Genomic DNA, 25327 nt, shown 5'->3' with positions numbered 1-25327 from the left:
AAAGGTGAAACAAATTAAAACTTAAACAAGGAATAATAAACAATAATTTAAAACTTAAACCAACTAAACTATATAACATTCACACACTTATTTGTCTCAAAAAACTATACCCCGTAACATGGAAATCTAAAGGTCAAAAAAGAACTCACGAAATAAAGCATTACAAATGGCTTCAATAAAAAAATAATTAAAAATCTAAATCTAACACGTGGCTAAAATCAAAATAAAACAACTTATAAGAAAATTAAAAAGCATGAAGTGGGCGAAGTACAAAACAGCAAAGGTCACAATGCAACGCTACACCATTTGCAAAACAGCAAAAAATAACAAGGTCAAAATGCAAGAAAAAAAAAAAATAAACTGTACAAAAAAATACAAAAAAAATAAAAAAAAAAAAAAACTCGAACCGAAGGAATGCAAAGTAGTTTAGTTTGCGGTCTCTAAAAAAACGAAAAAGCACACCAAGTACGACGGAAACAAATAACATATCTTCCTTTTTTTTTTGTCCTCCACCGTCTTCGGGCCACTTTCGGTTTCGAAACAAACCAGCAACAAGCAAAAAATTAAAGGCAAAACTCGAATGTAAGGAAGGCGGTAATAATTGATTGCAAGAAGCAGAAGGGGGAAAAAAACGAGCATGCTTCTGTTTCCCAGGCCGGCTCCCGGCGCGCGGTATCCGTCTGTCTGTCTCTCGCTACATTTCCTTCCCCTTCCCTCGCTACATTGTAGCTGCGTTCATTCCTGTAACTCTGCGTAATGTCACCTCACCCCCCAATCACCCCCCTCCTCCCAACCTAAACCATGCGTCAGATCCATCCGCCAGCACAAGCTCACAAAAAAATCGACAGCCACCACACACAAAAAGGGGGTAAGAGGGCTTCACCCCATCGCTATCCGTCTGTCTGTCTCTCGCTACATTTCCTTCCCCTTCCCTCTCTTTTGGCAGCTGCGTTCATTCCTGTAACTAATTAATGTCACCTCACCCCCCAATCACCCCCCTCCTCTGCGTAATGTCACCTCACCCCCCAATCACCCCCCTCCTCCCAACCTAAAAAAAGACTCTTCCTGGAGAGTAAAAAAAAAAGAAAAGAAAAAATTACATCGGATCCCTCACCGTTTAAAAAAAAACACCCCCAAAATGCCTGCTGATACTAAACAAAATTTTTTTTCCTCTCTGGTGAGTAAACACATGAAGCAGAAAGGATTATGTGGGTTATTTTTAAATTTACAGCCACCATCAGGCGGGGAGAGGCTAAATTGTACTTCCTAATACCAGATTTTTGGCATCAGGACCCTGTCAGAAGGCGACTGAGGTGAGTAAATCTACCTTGTGGGTGAATGGAGGAGACTCTTCCTGGAGAGTAAACACTCACGCACAGACTAGCTGATTACATCGGATCCCTCACCGTTTAACACTAAAAAATCACCCCCAAACATGCCTGCTGATACTAAACAAATCTATGAGTTGGAATCTGGTGAGTAAACACATGAAGCAGAAAGGATTATGTGGGTTATTTTTAAATTTACAGCCACCATCAGGCATCTGATGACTGAACACTGTCTTATTATTTTAATAGAATTGTACTTCCTAATAGCCAGATTTTTGGCATCAGGACCCTGTCAGAAGGCGACTGAGGTGAGTAAATCTACCTTTTGGGGTTTAATGATGTCTTGTGGCTGATTTTTATGTACAATAAACGGGTTTTATGTGCTCTTTCAGGTCCTGATACGCGAAGTGGAGGAGAAGCAGGTAGGCTGCATTCAGCTCGCATTCTAACTCTGCAGAGGACTTTCGCTTCTAATTTCAAACTATCGTCTTTTAATATTTTGAGAAAAGATGCTTGGCGAGGATTTTGGGGGAATTTTGGGGATTGTAACCATGGTTTATTTTTTCCAGCTGCTGCCGAAACGGATAGACTGGAAGGGCAATGAGCATCCCAGGACCTACGAAAATTTGGTGAGAGATTCATATCGCTGAGAAAACTTTTAGAGAGGAAAAATTGAATCTCCCGCAAAAATTTTACCAGGAAAACCGGATTAGCCCCCCCAAAACAATGCTTTAGGGAGAAAAAAGAACAGTTAGTAATAAGTGGCAGGTGATTGGGAATGTATTGGAAGATTGGGATTAAAATTATTATTATCAGAAAAAATATGTAGTTTTAAGTATAGTGGAAATAAAGATACGTCATGATTATTGTGCAGGAGCAGGGCTGCCTGAGTGACTCGAGCGCTCAGTGTGGTGAGAAAGCAGCAGTGAGAGAAGGGAGGCGCTTTGACTCTCTCTCTTTATACACTCCTAGCACTAATGCAGCTTGGCAACGCTGATTGGTCTGAAAGCTTCTCCAGTTCATTTACAGATCTGCACACAAACACACCACACACAAAAATCAAAACAACATTGGATTTCACAGAAATGAGTGGATAAGTTTTCTTTTTGCAGCAGTGAGTTTATTACCAGAAAAAAAAGGAGGAAAGTGACAGGGATTTTTTTTGAATGCATGACCATGGAGTTAAAAATTACTTAAAAGGTGAACTGGAGTCTTGGTTGATGGGGCAATTTTCCATTTAAAATAAATAGCCAAACAAGATTAAGAAATGCTTTTAGCTCAGAAATAGGATGGATAATTTTGTGAATTCTACTTCGCATTATGGTAGCAAGTTTTGCTGTGGACATGGATGGAGGAGTTCAATGATTTTAAGAATATCCTTAGAGTTATTTTCAATATAAATACAAATGGTTAATTTTTTAAAACTGGTTGGTAAGCAAAAACTTCCAGAATTCCTTAACCACGCAATACTACACCTGTAGCTCAACTGTGCAAAGCTGTATTTACTACATCCTTTTGCCAAAGGTTCCAAGTAAAGTTTTTTTGCTGCTTAAATAGTATAAAATGGAAAACAATGCACCTGTTCAATTGGTGGGAGGAAAGAAGAGGGACAACTCCTGTACAGAAAAAACAGGAAACTGGTGACAAAACGTTTTGAGCTATTTTGTTGCTTAAAAAAAGGTTGATAATTATATAGTTGTTCTGCATTCTAAATTTGAATACTCGTAGCTTTTTTTCTTGGATACTTTTATTAAAGCGGACATTAAGGTTATTTCATTTTGTTTGTAAAGTATTTTAGGATATTGCTGATTTGGTCTATTTCTGTTGTAACAAGAATTTTGACATTTTCCAAGAAAACAGTGCACACATATTCCCAACTGCGATCTTTTGCAATTCAATACCCATTTTTCCAAGCACATCCTGATTAACTTCAGAATATTTATTTTTAACATACCATGGAATATTAACAAAATTCTGCACAATTGTTTATTAAGGCACTGGTACTGAAAATGGTGTACAAATTAGCCTTCGGAGTAAACAAAAATGCACATTGAAGATATATACTATGTAGTATGTGTGGATTCAACTACACAAGGCTCGGATAGATATTCTACTGACAGCAACCTGTTTATTCAGAATATTTGTAAATATCCTTGTTAGGGCTCTTAATCTGTGGCAGATGCTTTTTGTGAATGTTCAATTCCTTAATAGATTTTCCCCATTGATAAAGTTGGATTGCAAGTGATTGGATCCTCCTAAGAATGTTAATTTTGATTGGAAAAAGCAGAACTTCCCCCTTGTCTAACCCCCATCCCCAAATAAGAGTGGTAAGATGCAGCCAGTCAAAAATATGACAAAATGCTCAGTAGTTTGCTAAACTTTGTGTGCCCGTGTGTATACACCAGTTGTTACAGGTATAATCAAATAGATGTGTCTTTGATCTAAACTCTAAGAGAACCAAATAAAGCTATCTGTTTAATATTGGTCTAGAAATGCTGTATTATGTTACAAATAAACGTAATGAGTATGATTCGGGTTTATGCCAAATACAATGATACTTTGTGCATTTGTCCCATTAGGCTTTTTATTCAGAAATAATGCTTTCAGGTGCACATGTTCAATAAAATGAAATCTCTGTATTCTGCAAACTGATAACCTTTAGCATATTGCATTGGACAATTTATTTTTTATTAAAAATGGAGAATTAAATTAAATTACTGTAGGAACATTGCTAGCATTTTCAATGGCTGTCTAACCAAAGGAGGCAAACCCACAATGAATTCTGCATGACTGCTACTTGTGAATGCCCATGGGTTTTGATGAAATTTAATGTGGCCCAATTCTAACTACATGCTGCCACAGTTTACATATATACTGTTAATTTTACATGGCTTCAAATGCAAAGAAATGTCAAGAATTATTTATATAATGTTGCTTCATCACTGGATTGATTGTTGCTTTGCTTTTTTGAGGAAGTTGGTTGAAAGTTCCCAACACAATGTTTCTATCATAGAGAACAGTTGTAAACTTCAAACAGAGATTTTCCTTAACTGAGTGGGAAAGTGCAAAAGCATTGCCCTGGCCAATGTAAAATAAGATTCATTAACCTTCCAGAAATTTTAGAAGAATTTAAACAAATGACCCAGATGAGCAATCTATTGACAATCCAATTTTAAAACATTCTATAAGTATGCAGCCCTACAGGCAACTGAAAACCATATAACACTGCATTTATTCTTATATTAGAATAACTTTTTCATATATCTAACATTTATAACTTTTTTAAGTAATAAGATGCATTGTAAAATTGACAAGTATACTTTTTTTTAAAAAAGCTGCTGTCTCCCTACATCTGTTTTAATTAATTGGCCTGGAGGACAGGGCAGTCCAATTTATGGATATTTTCATGGATGCTAGCAAATATGTTCCCTGACTGAACCATCAGGAAGTGAATGAATTGTATGGGAAATGCTTTTTGTCTGGCCATATTTCCATCTATTTCTGCAGTTATATTACAGAAGCCTATTCAGACAATGAAGAACCATGTGATAGCACTTCTAAATTTGCTCATGAACTCTTGTCCCACTCTCAATTTAAGTTAAAGCAATTTCCTGGATTTATCTTTTCCATATTGTAAACTTATATACCACCATGGAATCACCTCTCAGACACAAGCTTCCAAGGATAAAAAAAGGCCCTTCCTCATGGACATGGGAGAGACTAGCAAAAATTCCCTCCCACCAACCCCAGCTGGAAACTCAACTGTGAACATAGGTTAGTTTCTAACCTACGTCCTCTGTGCTTTATTGTAACATAGTGTCACAATCCGAGCTCACTATTCAGAAAGTGAACGTGAAATAAGCAGAACTACCCTATTTATGCTTTTGGAATGCAAAAGTCAGAATTTCATCTTTGTGTGGGCAGCGCTTGTGTCATTTAAATTTAAATCACAACTGGGGCATCGTCCTTTTTTATTGACATCTACCTCTAGTTTGTTTGCAGGACGCTGTAAAATCTGCACAGGATTAAATCTTACCAATATAGCACATTTCGCTTGCTTTTGATTGCTTAACTGAAGTCTGCTTTTAGTCAATTTTGAGCTAATACAACCTCTGACTCCCAACATAAATGGAGCATTGGTTGAGAGTTCATTGCTGTGCGATAGATGGCCTACAGTGTTTTGGGAATCTCATTTCTCTTTGAAATAATTCTCATAAAATGTAGGAAGATCACCCTTTTGAAGGTTAAATGGCCATCTCGAAGATGAAAATTAAATGTTGAAATGTTTTTCAGTGATCACAAAATGGAACCACGTTTTAATTTTAATAAATGGTAAATGTGTAAGCATGTACAGCATGTGTTTCCCTAATAGAGGCCTAATATTTATGACATGACTGAATAGACTGACTAACGAGTGCTAGTTAAATGTGTTTAAACCACTGATAGGAGTTACATGTCCTCAATTTCACTTCCTTGCCTGTAAAGTATATAAATAGCTATTTTATTTTTAAAAGTTTTAGCTTAAAAAGACACATTTATAATAGATTTTAAAAATGCAGTGTTTAAGCAAAAAACAAAATAATTTGTTGGAGACTTAATTGATTATGTTTTTAGCAGGATGCCTGAGATCTGCTGATACAGCTAAGTTACAGAACCTTTTTTGCTCTAGGCCAAGTACAGAATATGAAACGATGCAACACAAAAATCATAAAAGGAAGTCTTTTTTTTCTTATGGCTCATTAAAGTATCTTTAATAATATTCTCAGAATATATTTTGTAAGCTGCAGAGCTCAAATGATGCAGAGTAAGCAAAGCTTTGAATCATGGAGATTTCAGAGATAAAGGGCAACATGGGCAGGTGTCAGAATGAACTCCATGTTTGGATTGATTTGTTTAAATCTGGTTAATTGTTGATATTTGTTCTTTTGGCTTTTTGTCCAATCGAGTGCTCTCTTAAATACATTGATTGACTTGGCTTCAGTCGCTAGTTCTGATAATGTATATTCCATATTATAACAATCCTTCATGTAGGAAAAACTGCTATTTATCTCTTTTGTGTTTTCAAATACAAAGTCCTAATTTTTACATCCTGCATTATGATATATGGAAATAGCTTTTCACTATTTGCCTCCGGAAAATTTAAAGTAAAATGTTAAGCACTCCTAGAGATCCCTTTAACCTACTCTGTTCCAATGATTACAGCTCTAGTTTTCCTGCTCCCTCATATAATTATACCTTCTCATTCTTTCTATTATCTTAGCAACCTGTGTTCTAAGGAGAACCAAATAGCGAAAAATATTATTGAACTTTTTTGTTTACACTTTAGGGTAGTGCAGATCTGTACTCTTAAATTAATTTAGCGAACGTCTTCTTCACATGCCAGAAATTCTATTTTCTGAAATTAAACTCGCATATTGATACAGTTGCCCTCCCCTTCCTGCATACCCCACCCCCCTCCCCCCCTCCCCCCAAACTATGTAGTTTTTCCCTCTTTGATTTTGTTGACTTTTGCTCGGGTGCAATTCTAGAGGTGTTGGCCCCATCTCACCCAAGTGAAGTGACCGCACATTTTTTTACCCTCCCAAGTCCAGGAGAACTGAAAGCAGTTATGGAGTCTCTCCTGCTACCCCAAACAAGAACTGTTAATTCAAAATAGACTCAGCTACTGTAATACGGATATTCAGGTCTTAGCGTTGGTAGTTGATTCCTTTATTCATTAGGTTGTTGAGTGGGAAGGCGACATGTGGCAGCTCTATAAATTTGAAATTCTTAATGTTGGGCAGAAACAGGGTGGTAAGCACATCAAAAATTGCAGTGCTGAATTTATCATCTGGTACTGCTCCTGACCCTCCTGCCATCAACTGTGACCTGATTCTTTCGTGTCGGAACCTACTTACGATATGAAAATTGGGATTCCACCCCAATACAATTTTGGGTACCACTGGCTGAGTTTGTGCCATGCATGCTCAGAGTGGTCTAACCAGCAGTCCTGGCTGCTTCTAAATTGTAGCAAATTTAAAAACCTGCACAGTTTGAATACTCTGTGGTTTTGATTTTCTTTTTGTAGAGCCAGAAGGAACACAAATTGAGGCCTGATCGCACCATTTCCCTTATGATTGCCTCCTTTTCCATCTTTTAAGTCTGAACTTCTAGCTTGGCTCTGCAGGGCAGTGCCTCCCTTTCCCTCTATTGGCAAGATGTTTGAAGATTAACTGATGTTATGCAGATGAGGTGCTGTCTTCAAACTGACTCAGGCCTCTACCTGAGGGTATTGGGCAGTCATGCTGTCTACCCAATATGAAAACAGCCCATGTCAGTTCTGCAGAGGAAAGAAAATAATTTGTAAAACATTTTCTGTGGCTGTTTATTGGGTCATCCATACTGGTAATTGCAATATTGGGGTCATTTTTGTTATTTTAATGACAGGTTTAATTATTTTTGTCACTGCAAATAAAATTATAGATGCTTTGAACTAGAGGGAAAATTACCCCACAAAGCACTCTGGCTATTGTAGATACCCTTAACAACAGTAGATAAGTGAGTGTGTGCTCAACCATCCAAGCAAAAGGTGAAGGATTATTAAGTCCTAAAGTACTATGGGAGGGGTGGAGGGAAGGGCAGATTAAAAATTTGGAGCAATTTGCATACTCTGTATAATTTTTCTTGTGTTTTGTATAATTTTTCTTGTGTTTTGCATTTGAAGTATCCTTTCTTGTGGTCTTTTTGTGTATGATTGAATAATAATATGTGGTGCAATTAGGAATAAATCACCCTGGCATTATATGATTCGAGACAACATTTCATGTATGGATGTGTGGGTTAATAGACTTGTGTCAGACCTGTTTAGTTTCTCCATTATATTTTTTTTCTCTCCAAGCTCTTAATGAGCTAAACACTTAATCAGCTACCTTCTTTCTTCCATTCTCTCTCAACTCCATTTACTTTTCCTTCTCTGTCTCCTCTCTCTCCATCTTGTTTCCAAGAACTTTTTGCCATGAACTTTAATCCTCTGTCTCTCCCTCATGCCATCTTCTCCTCCTCCTGCACACGCCTCCCCTCCTCCTCCTTCCAGCGACTCATCTCCCCTTCTCCTCCTCCAGCAACTTGTCTCCTCCTCCAAACACTGCTTCTGAACTGTGAGGGGTGGGTGTGGGCACAAGCTGAATTTACTTTACTGGAATATAGGTATAGTGAATCACGTTGTGTGAAATGAGCATTTGTTTTATATTAAAGTGTTTGCTGCGTATTAAAGGAAGTCACTTCAGGAATGTTTTAAAGGAATGTGATGCTTTTGATTTAATCTTTTAAAAAAATATATGTTAATTGTTTCAGCAATTGAAGTAGTTTGATCCAGTGTTCTGTATTTTCTAAGGATATTAGGATTTCTTTTTACAGCCTGCATTCATACAACTCGCTGAGAGTTTTATTTTGTTTAACTTTCATTGTTTGTCAATGGGCAGTGCCAAAAGATTCTGCCTTGCATATTGAATGTAAATCTAGGTGATTCTTTGAATTTCAACACCTGCACTTTATCCAATAAAGTAATTCCAGTTGATTCTTCTGGCTTCATTATAATGAAAAATTTTTAATTGTTTTTCCCATAATGCATTCCTCCTACTGTGTCACATGTAGAAATACAGAAAATTTACAGAACAGGAGGAGGCTAATTGGCCTATCGTGTCTGTCAGTGGAAAAAGATCCATACAGCCTTATCCCACTTTCCAGTTCTTGGTCTATAGCCCCGTAGGTTACTGCACAGCAAGTGCATATCCAAGTACAGTTTAAAATGATGAGGGTTTCTGTTTCTGGCAGTGATTTCCAGACCACCACCACCCTTTGGGAGAAAAATTTCTCCTCAACTCCCCTCTTAATCTTTCTGCCAATTAATTTAAATCAGTGGCCTTAGATATTGACCCCTCTGCTAAAGGAAATATGTTCCTCCTATCCACTTTGTTGAGGTTCCTCATAATTTTATACATCTCAGTTAAGTCTCCCTTAGCTTCCTCTGTTCCAAAGAAAACAATCCCAGCTTATCCTATCTTTTTTCATAGCTAAAATTCTCCATCCCTTGCATCCTAGTAAACTTCCTCTGTAACCATTCTGGTGCAATCACATCCTTCCTGTATTGTGGTGACTGGTGCTCTAGCTGTGGTCTAGCTAGCATTTTTTTTTACAGTTTTAGCATAACCTCCCTGCTCTTATTTTATGCCTGGCCATTAAATGAAAGAATCCTGTATTCTTTCTTAACCACTTCATCTACCTGTTCTACCTCCAGGGATTTGTAGACATGCACTCCCAAGGTCCCTCTGTTCCTCCATACTTCTCACTATCCTACCATTTATTGTGTACCTTTGGCCTTGTTTGCCCTCCCCAAATGCCCGTCTTTCTCTGGATTGAATTCCATTAGTCACGTTTCTGCCCACCTGATCAGTTTATTTGTATCGTTTTGCAGTCTATAGCTTTCTTCTTCACTATCAGCCAAGGCCAAGTTTTGTATCCAAAATGTATTCTGTATTCACTGATATTTAATATTACGATCTCTAAAAATGCTTTGGTTTTCAAATTTTCTGGAGCTATTTCATGTGAAAGTGCCCCAGTCTTTATTTAAAGGATTGATGATAAAGGTGATAGCTGCTTCCGCCAAACTGCTGGCCTCCTGTTTAACCATGCATATTGCACAATCTTATGTGTAAGGCAAAGGCCTCGCTTGGTTTATGCCCGAAATGTGGAGGAGCATGTAATGAAATATATTACAATATGCATATATATGACTCAGTAGATGAAGTGAGGCTGACCTCAAAGAAAGTAGCCTGCAAAGATCTACTGATCTCTGTGGCATAGATTTCCCCGTTCCTGACAATTTGAATCTGGCGTCAAGTCACGGGATCTCCAGGTGTCCTGTAACAGTGATGTCATCAAGCAGGGTAAGCAGCTAATCACATTGAAATATACCCATAGACAACAAACCAGAAAGTAAAATGCAATCTTTACTATCATTTTGCAAAGTGCAAAATAAATGATTGGGACATACATCTGGGATTAAAGCAGAAGCTGAATTATAAAGATCAATAATTTTAAGGGTTTTCACAGCAAGTCTAATAGCGTAAAAGGGCAAGATCTTGTCAATTCAGTGATTTCTGTTTGACTGTAGTCTGTGGGGACTTCAACTGTGTACCCTATGGAAAAGCGTGGAATCACTGACAACAGCCTCTGATTTCCATCCTTAATTGTGCACGTCTGGACTTCAGAATTGCTGTCAGTTTTAGAGGAATAGTGATGGTGAATGCTGACAGTTTTGCCATCATTTCTACTGCAAAATCTTCTTGTACAGTGTGTGGACCCAAGTATCCAATAATTTCTCATGCTTATTCCTGATAGCTGTTTTTTTTTCTGTGTATTAAAAAGGTGAAAACTCATAGACATGTAGCTCCAGATCATCTTCTTCAGATATGTCAGCGACTTGGACCTCTTCTAGAGAAAGAGACCCCACAGAGTGTCCCTGGGGTGCATTCGTTACTGGGAGCTGGAAGACAGTCTATGCTTCGAACAAACAAAAGTATGAGCCATTCAGAATTAAAACAGTGTAATTTTTCTGTCCTGGTGATTTGTTTTATGATGATTTTGGATTTCTGTTAATTTTTTTAAAAAACAGGTTGTAAACATGTTGTATGGAAAGGATCGGCACTTGCAGCATTGCATCGAGGAAGGCCCCCTGAGCCACCAATCAATTATGGTAGCCCACCTAATATAGGTATGTTTATGTTGGTGCCATAACGAAAGCAAAATACTGTGGATGCTGGATGTCGGAAATAAAACAAGAAATTGCTGGAAAAACTGGTCTGGTCTGGCGGCATCTGAGGCGAAAGAAACAGAGTTAATATTTCGCATCCAATATGACTTATTCAGAGCTATCAGACTGGCTGAGTTTTTCCAGCTGTTTCTGTTTTTTATTATGTTTATGTTGGGTTCTGTTTCATTTTGGTTATGTTCTCAATATCTTTTACATTTTTCACACTGAGTAATGTGAGGACTGGCAAGACTGGTAGAATGGCACAGTCCTCCAGTTTTTGCATCATCAGGTATCATATGGTGAGGTGCATGGTAACGTTTTACCTATCTTGCTGTAATAACATATCTGATTGTAGAAGGATGTACCTGACTGGAAGAGCACTATTACTGTTGTATCAGTGTGAATGACACTATTCATTATTACTGAGTGAGTTGCCAGTTTAGTATCGTTTTGTGCTGAATTATAAGCAGGTTTGTGTTTTCAACTAGTGCCCAATAGAAATTGAGTTAAGACTGTCCCATGCTATATTGTGTACATCAGAATTTTGGGATCATAGCCCTAGGGGCATCTGTGCACTGCTAAAGTAATGAAAAGGGGCAAAGCAACAAGGGGTGATGAGATTTGGAAGGTCTCTAATGTGAAAAGTAATAGGAGTGAACAGTCATTGCATGAAAGCATACATAACAGTGAAATACAGCACAATCTGATATGTGGTTAATTCCTGGAGATGGTCAAGATACTTAGTACAATCGTTCTTTGGGATTATGCCAGTTGAATGTTGATCAGTGGAGTAAAGGAAGGAAGAGGAGAATTAATTAACCACAACAAGTGAATAGTACAATTTTTTTGAAGAAGTTCGATGAAAAGAAATGTGGGAAAATGATTATTGATAAATGTCAATGATCAGTAGAGCTGAGTAACAAATTAACATGGTCAGGGGGTTGAGAGATCAAACCCCACTCCAGGACTTGAGCATATTATCTAGACTGTTGTTTCATGCAGTATTGAGCACAACATTGTCAGCAGTGCAGCCCATCGGGTCCCGTTTGCTTGTTCCAGCAGTTCATGTGAATATTAAATATCTCATGACACTCCAGAGAAGTGCAGGTGTCTCCCCAGAGTCCTTGTGATCAACTTTCGTTCAACCAAAGCCACTAAAAACAGATTAACTAGTTATTCATTTCGTTGCTGTTTATAGTATATTGTATGCAGTATGGCTGCAGCATTTCACTGCTTAAGTCACTACTCTTCAAAGTAATTCAGTATACGTGAAATTTTTTTTTGCAATGTTGCTGAGACACATGAGAAAGTACTGTCTTTACTAAAATAATTTGTGGTTGCTGAAAAGTTGTAACTGCGATGGGAGGAACTTTCTCTTCTGTACTTTAGATAAGGTAGGACAGAAATAAACGTGACCTGACCCAAGTTTTTTTTTATGATGCTTCTAAAAAGGTACAGTATCTAAGGTTAGTAACTATGTGGTAGAGAAATAGAGAATATTTAGCCCCAAGTGAGCCTGACTTTAGATGAGGATTAGCAACAAACATGGTTGAGTTAGATAGAATGCCAGAATTTAAAAGGTCACATCTGAATGCTGTTAGGGGCAAGTAAAAACCTAGGAAACGTTATCAGGCAAATCAGGACAGAGAATTATGTTTGAAAAATGTTGAAAAATATTCAATTGTATTAAATAATACAATATTCTTAAGATTAAAGGACAGAATAAATAAGCAAAGCATAGAATAAGAAACAAGAAAATTTGTTTCAAGCAGTGATCCTGGATCTCTCATGGCATCATTGCTGGTGAGCCTGAGCATTACGTATGCAACCGGTAATGGGTATATAAAACAAAAGATCATAGGAGACAAATTAGCTGAGTGAACTCCCTCTTTCTAAACCCCCCCCCTCCCCCAACCCACACACCCACCCACACACCCACACCCCCCCCCCCCCCCCCCCCCCAACCAACCTACCCTCTAAGTAAAAAAGCAGCAAAGCACAAAAGGGCAAATACTGACCAAAATTTGTTATAAAATTGCCAATAATCTGGGCCATGGAAAATTGGCACCGATTGTGACAAAAGTTATATAATATGATGCAGCCCTTTTCAAATTCTATGTTCCCAAACTAAAACAAGTCTATTTGGCTTTTAACAAATTATCAAAGCCCTTGATATTTGCATCGAGTAAAAACTCCGCTACACGTTGGCCAACGACTACAACTAAAAGCTGCTTGACCGGTTCTGCTTTCTGTACATAATATGTCTCAGTATGTTTATTTTGCTAAATATAATTGCCGTTAAGTTAGTTTAACACTTACTAAGCCAGTGACTTTTCCAGCTTATAGAAACAAAAAACTGTGGATGCTGGGGATCCAAAACAAAAACAGAATTACCTGGAAAAACTCAGCAGGTCTGGCAGCATCGGCGGAGAAGAAAAGAGTTGACGTTTCGAGTCCTCATGACCCTTCAACAGAACTGATTTTAAAATCAGTTCTGTTGAAGGGTCATGAGGACTCGAAACGTCAACTCTTTTCTTCTCCACCGATGCTGCCAGACCTGCTGAGTTTTTCCAGGTAATTCTGTTTTTGTTTTTGACTTTTCCAGTTCGTTGAATTTTCTCAAGGAAATTTTGTACTCTTTCTTCAGTACAAGTCACGCCACTGAAAGGTCATCAGTATGGTTCTGGATCAGTCTAAATGGCAGCAAATTATACATCATTGTTTTTACAGGGGAGGACAGAGCCATTATAATGTTTCAGCTAGACTCAAGGCGAGAATCCCAGAACATTTTGCCTGGCACGAATAATGTCTTGTGGCACATATGCCACAATTACGTGGAAAATACATATGTGTCAAAAATTTCATGCAAGTTTCTGGCAAATTTTGGCTCAGTATGTAATAAGATATTTTAAAACTTTGTGATCATGTGATGAATTTTGTTATAGGTGATATATGACGGAAAATTTGCAGATGAGTAAAATAGATTAAGATGTCATCTTAAGCAGAAAGTTGGGTGCAATGCCGGTTGCAAGGTGTATAAGTCCAAGGATGTTTTATTGACTTAATAAAAACATTAATGACATTGCATGCTGTGTCTAGCTTTTAAAGCTTTGAAAGGAGAAACAGAAAATACTGGGAATTCACAGCAAGTTCACAGTACTTAAAAGAGGAAAGGCTGGCTAATTTTCTGGGTGGAATCCTCCATTAGAATAATGTTTTTTTCTTGCTATTTAAATTAGAACATGTTGACCAGAAACTTAACTTGACTCACTGACAAGGGCAGGTCAGAGACTGAGTACCCTGTGATGGGCAGCTCTCCTCCTGACTCCCCAAAGCCTTTCCATCATCTGCATGGCAGAAGGTTGGTGGAATATTCTCATTTTGCCTGGATGAGTACTGCTCCAACAATGCTCAAGAAGCTTGACACTAACCAAATCAAAGCAGCTTGCTTGGTTGGCACCTCATCCACCATCTTAAACATTCACTCGCTTCACTATTGATGCACAGTGGCAGCAGTGTGCACTATCCAGAGAATACACTGCAGCAACTTGCCAGGCTTCTTCAGCTGCATAACCCAAATCTGCCAAGAAGAACAAGAGAAGCAGAAGCTCTTCCAAGATCCCTTTCAAGTAACACACCATCCTGATTTGGAAATATATTACTGTTCCTTACCACTGGATCAAAATTCAACAACTCCCTACCTAACAGTACTGTTGGCATACCTAACTACATACACTGCAGTGGTTCAAGAAGGCGGCTCACCACCACCTTCTTGAGGGCAATTGAGGATGGGAAATAAATTTTGCTTTGTCAGCGAAGCCCACCTTCCATGAACGAATAATACAAAAGTGTTAGTAATGGAACATTTTTCCATTTCGGGTACCCTGTTTCAGCATTGAGCATTCCTGTGTCTGGTCTAGTATAACAAATGTAGAGCAAAACGCCCTCTATTCTTCACTAAGTTCAAAAGAACACCCCCACCACACCAGTATGTCTTTTTTCCCCCCATTCTCCACCTAACATTTGTAAGCATATATCTCAGTGATATTGACATTTAGTGCAAAATTAGTGACAATATTGTGCTGTAGGGCCATGTTCATAGTGAACTGGATTAAGGCTGACTAACCTGATTTTTGCATGTGAACCTTAAAAGCACCAGACATAGGACACTTACCCAGAGAGACATGAGTTAGTTAAGGACTGCCATGTATCGGAACTAAAAAAATTAATTGACTATGTGGGAATGACAGTATGTACACATAGAAGATGATGAACAATGTGGGTGAATAGAGACATAGGGACTCAAGTTATTAATTTTTAGAAAGTTTATTTAGATAAAATCATTTAAAAAAAGGCCAACATCATTTTAGACTTTATAAACGAGGAGCATAGAGTAAAAGAGCAAATAAGTAATAATGAATTTGAATACAGCATTGGTTAGACCACATTACTGTGTGCAATTTGGATGCCATGTTATTTAAAGGGCATTAAAGCTGTAGGAAGTGTTGATTCACCAGAATGATGTGAGAGGTGGGAAACTAATTGTGAGAAGAGATTTAAGGTATTGGCACTGCATGTACTGGAGCAGAAAAGGCTAATAGGAGGCTGGGATGCAAAGAGGTGCAAGTTTTGTTACAGTTGTATAAGCTCTGGTTAGTCCCTATCAGGAATACTGCATTCAGCTCTTGGCATCACACCTCAGGAAAGATTCATTGCTCTTGGATGGGTTGTAGCACAGATTCACCGCAATGAAACTAGCATTAAAAGAGTTAAATTATGAGGAAAAGTTGCATAGACTAAGATTGTATTCTCTTGGTTATAGAAGATTAAGGGGTGATCTAATTGGGATGTTAAAGATGATTTAATGATTTGATAGGGTGGATAGAGAGAAACTAGTTATGCTGGTGGGGTAATCCAGAACAAGCGGATATAATGCTAACATTAGAGCTCGGCTGTTCAGCAGTGATGTCAGGTAATATTTCAAATTGACAAAAGATAGTGTAAAACTGGAACTCTTTTTTCCCCCCAAAAAAACTGTCAAATCGATTATTCAAAAACTGAGAATAGATTTTATTAGACTAAGATATTGAGTGATATGAAGCAGTAAAAGGAGTGAAGATAGAGATCAGTCATGACCAACAGACTTGAGGGGAAGAATGGCGTTCTTCTGTTCTGAGTTCCTATTTAATAGAGGATTTTAAGTTTATTAAGGATTTTGATGGAGTGAATAAGGAAAGATTATTTCCTCAAGTTGGTGAAATGATTATGAAGGGTCACAAAAATGGTGAGTAGCAAGGGATAGAGAAACTTCACTTCACAGAAAGCTGTTGGAGCATGAACTGCTTCATCACAGGGAATGGTTGAGATGGTAGCGTAGTGGTAACGTCACTGGACAGTAATCCAGAGGCCAGGACTAATGATCTGGGAACACGGGTTCATATCCCATCATGCCAGCTGGTGGAATTTAATTCAGTTAATCCCAACTGGAATTGAAAGCTAATCTCAGTAATGGTGACCATGAAACTATCGTTGATTATTGTAAAAAAGAAACCCTCTGGTTCACTAATGTCCTTTAAGGAAGGAAAGCTGCCATCCTTACCTAGTCTGGCGTACATGTGACTCCAGACCCACAGTGATGTGGTTGACCCTTAACTGCCTTCTGAAATAGCCTAGTAAACTGTTCAGTTCAAGGGCAATTAGGGATTGGCAACAGGTGTTGGCCTTACCGGCGCCGTTCATATCCCATGAAAGAATAAAAAAAAGAGACCATTGCACCCTTAACAGAAAATTGGATAAATATTTAAAGGAGGGAGATATGGGGAGGAAGCAGGCGAGATTAGTGTTGAATTGCTCAAGCAAAGAACTGGCACTGATTCCATGGGCCAATGTGGTTTCGTTTTATACCATAGCCTTCTACAGGTCAAGTATCCTTTATCAAAACCCTCAGGGCCATTTGCATCTCAGATTTCTGAAAATTTGGGTTTTATATACTGCATATAAACCTACATTGCAAAGTCTAAGCCTAGGCTAGCTGAAGTCTAAAGTAAGCAAAATGGCTAGGAAAGTAAGATGCATCACTGAATAATAAATACAGAGTACCTGTAATAAGTTTCTTTTTGACATGTTCATGACAAAAATTGCAAGTTAAACAATGCAAATAACCAGACTTCCCATGCTCAAGGTCAATAAGATTCAAAAGAAGTGTGGTCTTTGGATATGTTCAGTTTCTGGATTTATGGATAAAGGGTATTTGACTAGTTGTTCTTTGAGGAAGTAACACAAGTAAATTGATGAGGCAAATGTAGTGTATCTGGATTTATTCAAAGGCATTTGAGAAGGTGCTGCAAAGGAAGCTTAACAATGAAATTAAGCCAACTAAAATTAAAAGGAGAATTTGAACCTTCCAGTAACTAACTGCTGAATTTGTGTGGATAAACATAGTTTTGAATCCAATGAATGACTGCCTACTTCGTGTAGATTTGAGAAATACTTCTTTATTGTTTTCTTCCCCCAGTGTGTTTTCAAAGGATTTTGAATGCTATATATATCTAACACTGCCTTTCCCAATCAGCAGTCATTCTGATAGCAATAGGGGAGGTGATAGTGAACAGCATGAAACACGGAAGTATAGAGGCAGGATTTTAGCGATGTGAGAATCTGGGATTGTTCTGTTTAGAGCAGAGAAGGATAAGGGGAGATTTGATAGAGATGTTCAAAACCATGGCATTGCAGGGGGGTTGGTAACCAGAAGATACATATTTAAGGTGATTGACAAAAGAATCAGAGGAGATGAGAATTTTTTTGCGATGAGTTATTGTCTGGAATGCAATGCCTGAAAGGGTGGTGGGAGCAGATACAGTGGTAACTATCAAAGGGAAATTGGATATAACCTTGCAAAATAGCCATTTGCAGGGCTATGAGGAAAGACCAAGGGAGTGAAATTCATTGGGGATAGCTCTTTCAATGATTTGGCACAGGCGAGTTCGCCACGTAGCCTCTACCTGTGCTGTAATATCCTATGTTCTACAATATTTCAAGAGTCAGTTTTTTTGCTGAGCATTAGTGCAGGACAAACATTTTTGTTGCTTTCTATCTGATGCAATGCTTATTATTCTACCTTTCTGAAGTTGGGATTGTGCAGCAGCCCGCGATGTATCCAGTGAGCTGGAGTACTGGGACCATTGATTAATTTCTAAGAGACTAGTGGAGCTTCTATGGCATTGCACATGGAAAGCCAGGGCAAAGTGAATTTCCCTTTGCATTAGTGATGCTGTAAGTACGTCTCAATGAAGTAGAGGCGTAAAGGAACCTAGGGATACAGATTCACAAATCATTAAAAATAGCAGTGCAAGTTGACAGAGCCATAAAAATGCAAACTAAATTCTGAGATTTATTTTTGGAGGAATACAATTCAGAAGCTGAGAAGTTATGTTCAACTTAAGTAGAATCTTGATTAGACCACACTTGGTACTAACAGTTCTGGTCTTCATATTACAAAAAGGATATAGAAGCACTGGAGAAAGTGCAGAAAAGAATTGATGAGAATGATCACAGAGAGGTTATAATTCAAGAAGCACTGAATAGGCTGGGGCTCTTTACTCTAGAAAATAAAAGGCTAAGGGGTGACCTGATAGAGCTCTTGGGTTTTGATAGGATAGATGTAGAGAAATGCTTCCATTTGCAAGGTATTTAAATCTGTGCATGTTATTGTTTCTGTGTTAAACATTTGCAAGGCTTTTATAGTTTTAACTAGCCTTACAGAACAAACCTGCATATTTCGGTGGTTTGAGAATCTAATTTAGAATAAGTTCTTTCTATATTAATTCAGCAATGATGATAGGAATTGTTTAAACTGCTGTTAATCCACAGAACATCAAATGTTCATGCAATGGGCACTTATAAAACAATGGTACAAAATGCTATGGAATATGCAGCTTTTTTAATGTACACTTCCTAAATATAATTCCTTCTTGTATTCCACATCACAAGAAGAATGAGAGGCGATCTTACTGAAACATATAAGATCCTGAGGAGACTTGACATTGTGGATGCTGAAAGGATGTTTCCCCTTGCGGGAGAGACTAGAACTAGGGGACACAGTTTAAAAAAAGGGGTCTCCCATTTAAAATGGAGATGAGGAGAAACTTTTTCTCTCAGAGGGTCATGAGTGCGTGGAACTCTTTTCCCCATAGTGGTTGAGGCAGGGTCATTGAATAGTTTTAAGGCTGAGGTAGATGGATTCTTCATTGACCAGTGAGTCAAAGGGTTTAGGGGGTAGGAAGGAAAGTGGAGTTGAGGCCACAATCAGATCAGCCAAGATTTTATTTAATGGTGGTGAAGGTTTGTGGGGCTGAATGGCCTGATCCTGCTCCTGATCTTTATGTTCGCAAAATTAGGAATTCAGGCAGCTTTATTTTGGATTGGGATGGCAAGAACTTCAATGATTTTTGGTATCATTACAGTATTTGTTTTATTCCAATACATATTCTATCTTTTAGAAATAACTGGGTACCATCATGCATGTTTTAAGCTTAATTAGATGTAGAATGTGGTATTTAACGAAATAAGGTTTTACATAAATTCATTAGGGTATATAAATCAAGCTTTAGGTATAGATGTATTAGCATTGTGTGGATTTATGTTTCTACTTTTATTTGGTGTTGTGTATTGCACTGAGAAAAACTCTTAACATGTGGATTCACTGTAAGCAGTCTTATTGAAATAACTTTATTTACACCTTTCCAACAGAGTGGGCAATATAACAAAATGCTCAGATATTGCAACATACCAAATTCCTCCCCACTTTAAAAAAAACAACTTGTACCTTAAAATGTAAAATGATACATGTACATAATTTCTCAGAATACAGTATGAATAAACCAATATGAACAATACTTGAAATTTAATAGGTTGGGTTGCATTTTTTTGTTACTGAAGCATATATGACCAACATTACCCAAGTAATTTATGTGTAAATAAAACATTTTGTTTTCCCTTAGGACCAGTATATTTTTGACAAAAATATCATAATGTGACACGAAATAATGAAAATAACAACATTTAAGTGCTTTCTTCCTTCATTATTTGAATTAGCCTGACTGGCTTCTTTTACTTTCTCTCTAGTTATCTTCTTCTGTTTTCATTAGCTTGACTTTGTTCTCTCAATATCTCTTGTCAGTGCCAAACCTAAATTTTGACTTTGACTACAAACTTCTTTTGGAGCTGTGACATTGATTGATTTGTCTTCATCAAAGACCCTGATTCACATTACTGTACCAATGGATTCTGTGATACCAACAAATTCTCAGTTTCTCTGTTACTTTCACTTTCTTTCTGACTTTCACTTTGGGCTGGGGGAGAAAGTCGGATGATAGGAATTTCTCATGCTCTCCCTCGTCAGATTTCCTCTGGGAAAGAAATGATCTACATTACACTGATGGAGTTTCTCTCTAGTCATCAGTAGATATGGAAAGGCACTAGTCTCTTTACAGTAACTCTAATCACATACTTGGCCTTATCACCTGGTGTTTTTTAACTATGACCTTCTGACCAGCACTGAACTCTCTATGTTCCATGCCTGGTGTATCATGACTCATCTTCACTTTGCCTTGCTTTTCTCTTACTTTGCTATTGATGTCAGGTCTAAGCTAAACTAAACCTTGAAGAAGGACGGAACCTTGGTTGGGGGATTTCTCATTCTGAGACACACTTCACAACTTTTCACCAACTCTTCAATATCTCTATCTGCATTTGGATACCAAAAATAGCTTCTTGCTACTGCTTTATACTGATTGTCCCTGTGTACCCTTGATGAAGTTCCTCCAACAATCGCTCTCTAAACCGTGGTGTAATAATGACTCTTAAACCCCATAGGAGACGGTCTTGATCTGCTCTCAGTTAATTTCTACATGTGAAATAATCCTAAAATTTCTCATCATCACACTCTTTAGCCAACCATTCATGACATAATTGAGCACTTTACTGAGGATCACATCCTTGTGAGTTTCTTCACTAATTCCTCTGGCAGACACTGGCATGTCATTTGTGTATGTAAAGTAATTCACAGGTAACTCAGTGGCCAGAATGAATCAGCCTTCATGGGAAATCTCGAGGGGGTCTGCATTTGCATGATGTACTGGCTTATGACATTTAATATCGAACTAACGGCTCATCAAAATCAGTGCCCACCTCTGAAGTCAAACTTCTGCTAAGGTTGAACCAAATATGATTTTAAGGGCTTGGGGATCAGTTAACAAATGAACTGTGCAAGTATTTGTGGAACTTAGTAACACCAAAAATGATTGTTCATACCTCTTTCTCAACTTGAGTAATTTTGCTATGAGTTTGTTAAAGTACATGAAGCGTGTGCTATGGGCTATTCCACAGGGTCTTCCATTATGTGAGTTAATACACACCTAATTCCTGTGGTGAGGTTTTGCATGCTAAAACTAATTGTTTCTTGGGATCAGATTGGGTCAAAACAGCATCTCTCATCAGTGCTTTCCACACTTCTTCAAATACTTTCTGACACTCCACAGTCAACTCCCAATCTATCCTATCTTTGAACAGTTGATGCAGTGGATTGAATGTATTAGCTAAGTAGGGGGTGAACTTTTTTAAAAAAATCATTCATGGGATGTAGACTTCTGGCTGGGCCAGCATTTATTGCCCATCCCTAGTTGCCCTTGAGAAGATGTTGGTGAGCTGCCTTCTTGAACCGTTGCAGTCCATGTTAGGTAAGTACACCCACAGTGCTGTTAGGAAGGGAGTTCCAGGATTTTCACCCAGTGACAATGAAGGAACAGCAATATATTTCCAAGTCAGGATGGTGAGTGACTTGGAGGGGAACTTCCAGTTGGTGGTATTCCTATCTATCGGCTGCCCTTGTCCTTTTAGGTGGCTGTGGTCGTGGGTTAGGAAGATGCTGTTTAAGGAGCCTTGGTGAATTCCTGCAGTGCATCTTGTTGATGGTACACACTGCTGCTACTGCGCGTTTGTGGTGGAGGGAGTGAATGTTTGTGGATGTGGTGCCAATCAAGCGGGCTACTTTGTCCGGGACAGCATCAAACTTCTTGAGTGTTGTGGCAGCTGCAGTCATCCAGGCAAGTGAAGAGTGTTCCATCACACTTCTGACTTGTGCCTTGTAGATGGTGGACAGGCTTTGGGGAGTCAGGAGGTGAGTTACTCGTTGCACGATTCCTAGCCTCTGACATGCTCTGGTAGCCACAGTATTTATATAGCTGGCCTGGTTCAGTTTCTTGTCAATGATAACCCCCTGGATGTTGATAATAGGGAATTCAGTGATGGTAATGCCATTGGACATTGGGGTGATGATTGGATTCTCTCTTTTTGGAGATGGTCATTGCCTGACATTTGTGTGGCGTGAATGTTACTTGCCACTTGTCAGCCCAAGCCTGGATACTGTCTGGGTCTTGCTGCATTTGGACGTGGACTGCTTCAGTATCTGAGGAGTCACGAATAGTACTGAACAGTGTGCAATCATCAGCGAACTCCCCCACTTCTGACCTTATGATGGAAGGAAAGTCATTGATGAAGCAGCTGAAGATGGTTGGGTCAAGAACACTACCCTGAGGAACTCCTGCAGTGATGTCCTGGAGCTGAGATGACTGACCTCTGACAACCACAACCATCTTCCTTTGTGCTAGATATGACTCCAACCAGTGGAAAGTTTTCCCCCTAATTCCCATTGACTCCAGTTTTGCTAGGGCTCCTTAATGCCACACTCGGTCAAATGCTTCCTTGATGTCAAGGACAGTCACTCTCAACTCACCTTGGGAGTTCAGCTTTTTGTCCATGTTTGAACCAAGGCTGTAATGAGGTCAGGCGCTGAGTGGCCCTGGTGGAACCCAAACTGGGCGACAGTGAGCAGGTTATTGCTTAACAAGTGCCGTTTGATACCACTGTTGATGACCCCTTCCATTACTTTACTGATGATGGGGAGTAGATTGATGGGGCAGTAATTGGCCAGGTTGGATTTGTTCTGCTTTTTGTGTATGGGACATATCAGGGCAATTTTCCACGTAGCTGGGTAGATGCCAGTATTGTAGCTGTACTGGAACAGCTTGGCTAGGGTCACGGCAAGTTCTGGAGCACAAGTCTTTAGTACTATTACTGGAATATTGTCAGGACCCATAGCCTTTGCAGTACTCAGTGCCTTCAGCCGTTTCTTGATGTCACGTGGAGTGAATCAAATTGGCTGAAGACTGGCATTTGTGATGCTGGGGACCTCCGGACGAGGCCGAGATGGATCATCCACCTGGCACTTCCCGCTGAAGATTGCAGCAAATGCTTCAAACTTATATTTTGCAGTGATGTGCTGGGCTGCTCCATCATTGAGGATGGTGATAGTTGTGGTGCCTCCTCCAGTGAGTTGTTTAATAGTCCACCGCCATTCACGATGGGATGGGGCAGGACTGCAGAGCTTAGATCTGGTCCGTTGGTTGTGGGATTGCTTAGCTCTGTCTATCAGTTGCTCCTTATGCTGTTTGGTATGCATGTAGTCCTGAGCTGTAGCTTCACCAGGTTGACACCTCATTTTTAGGTATGCTTGGTGCTGCTCCTGGCATGCCCTCCTGCACTGAACTCTTCATTGAATCAGGGTTGATCCCCTGGCTTGATGGTAATGGTAGAGTGGGGAATATGCCGGGCCATGAGGTTACAGATTGTGTTTGAGTACAGTTCAGCTGCTGCTGATGGCCCACAGCGCCCCATTGCCCAAACTTGAGTTGCTAGATCTGTTCAAAATCTGTCCCATTTAGCACAGTGTTAGTGCCACACAACACGATGGAGGATATCGTCAATTTGAAGGTTGGACTTCGTCTTCACAGTGACTGTGCGGTGGTCACTCCTACCGATATTGTCATGGACAGATGCATCTGTGGCAGGCAGGTTGTTGAGGATGAGGTCAGGTATGTTTTTCCCTCTCGTTGGTTCCCTCACCAGCTGCTGCAGACCCAGTCTAGCAGCTATGTCATTTTGAACTCGGCCAGCGTGGTCAGTAGTGGTGCTCCCGAGCCACTCTTGGTGATTGACATTGAAGCCCCCATCCAGAGTACTCTGCGCCCTTGCCACCCTTAGTGCTTCCTCCAAGTGGTGTTCAACATGGAGGAGCACTGATTCATCAGCTGAGGGTGGGCAGTACGTGGTAATCAGCAGAAGGTTTCCTTCTGATACTTTGAAACTTCATGGGGTCCTGGTCGATGTCGAGGACTCCCTGGCCAATTCCCTCCCGACTGTGTACCACTGTGCCTCCACCTCTGCCAGTGGGACAGGACATACCCAGGGATGGTGATGGTGGTGTCTGGGACATAGTCATCTCACGGAATCATATCTTACAGGCAGTGTCAGGCTGTTGCTCGACTAGTCTGTTGCTCAGCTAGTCTGTGAGACATCTCTCTCAATTTTGGCACAAGCCGAAGATGTTAGTAAGACTTTGCAGGATTGACAGGGCTGAGTTTGCCAGTGTTGTTTCCAGTGCCGGTGTCATTTCTGGTGCCTAGGTCGATGCCGGGTGGTCCACCTGATTTCATTCCTTTTTTGTGACTTTGTAGTGGTTTGATACAACTGAGTGGCTTGCTAGGCCATTTTAGAGGGCATTTAAGAGTCAACCAGGTAAGGATGACAGATTTCTTTTCCTAAAGGACATTACTGTACCAGATGGGTTTTTACAACAATTGACAAACAATTGATAATGGTTTCATTAATTCCAGATTTTTATTGGATTCAAATTCCACCATCTGTGACCAGATTCAAACCCAGGTCCCCAGAGCATTATGCTGGATTACTACTCGAGCGACAATACCATCACCCCCCCCTTAGAACATTCATAGGGATTGTTGTATATTCCTTGAAGTTGTTATTTGATCTCTGGTCTCTTTGCTTTCAAAATCACTTAAACATTCTCCTGTATTGGATGGACACCTTCACTTGACATCATGACGCGGCACTTTTGCTTTTTAACTTTGATGCCATACTCTTGAGGTCGATTCAGGACATTACAGTGTTCAACCTTAAAATGTTATCTTTCTCTGTCTTGCTGCTAATTAGAATGTCATATAAGAATCAGCACACTCCTTTCACCCCATTTAGTACCTGACCCATGATGCTCTGGGGAACACTGCAGTAGCAGTAGCAACCCTAAATGTTAGCCTTTCAAACTGGTACAACCCTTTGTGTGTTTCAATGGTAT

General features: G+C 39.3%; 1 protein-coding gene across 1 annotated transcript in view; it reads left to right on the top strand.

Moving 5' to 3' along the window:
- The first annotated feature begins 1328 nt into the window (after positions 1–1328).
- The window catches only part of LOC121277874 (pleckstrin homology domain interacting protein), a 246095-nt gene continuing 222096 nt past the window's right edge, over positions 1329–25327 (top strand). The window contains exons 1-6 of the mRNA XM_041187625.1: positions 1329–1475; positions 1578–1636; positions 1721–1750; positions 1898–1957; positions 10734–10884; positions 10981–11079. Of these exons, the coding sequence (XP_041043559.1) occupies positions 1436–1475; positions 1578–1636; positions 1721–1750; positions 1898–1957; positions 10734–10884; positions 10981–11079 (439 nt within the window). The 5' untranslated portion in view covers positions 1329–1435. The remainder of the gene's footprint in view (positions 1476–1577; positions 1637–1720; positions 1751–1897; positions 1958–10733; positions 10885–10980; positions 11080–25327) is intronic.

The sequence above is a fragment of the Carcharodon carcharias genome, chromosome 5 (assembly GCF_017639515.1).
Source record: "Carcharodon carcharias isolate sCarCar2 chromosome 5, sCarCar2.pri, whole genome shotgun sequence".
NCBI lineage: Eukaryota > Metazoa > Chordata > Chondrichthyes > Lamniformes > Lamnidae > Carcharodon > Carcharodon carcharias.
Note: the sequence above shows the minus strand (reverse complement) of the source record. Positions and strands in the feature narration are given on the sequence as shown.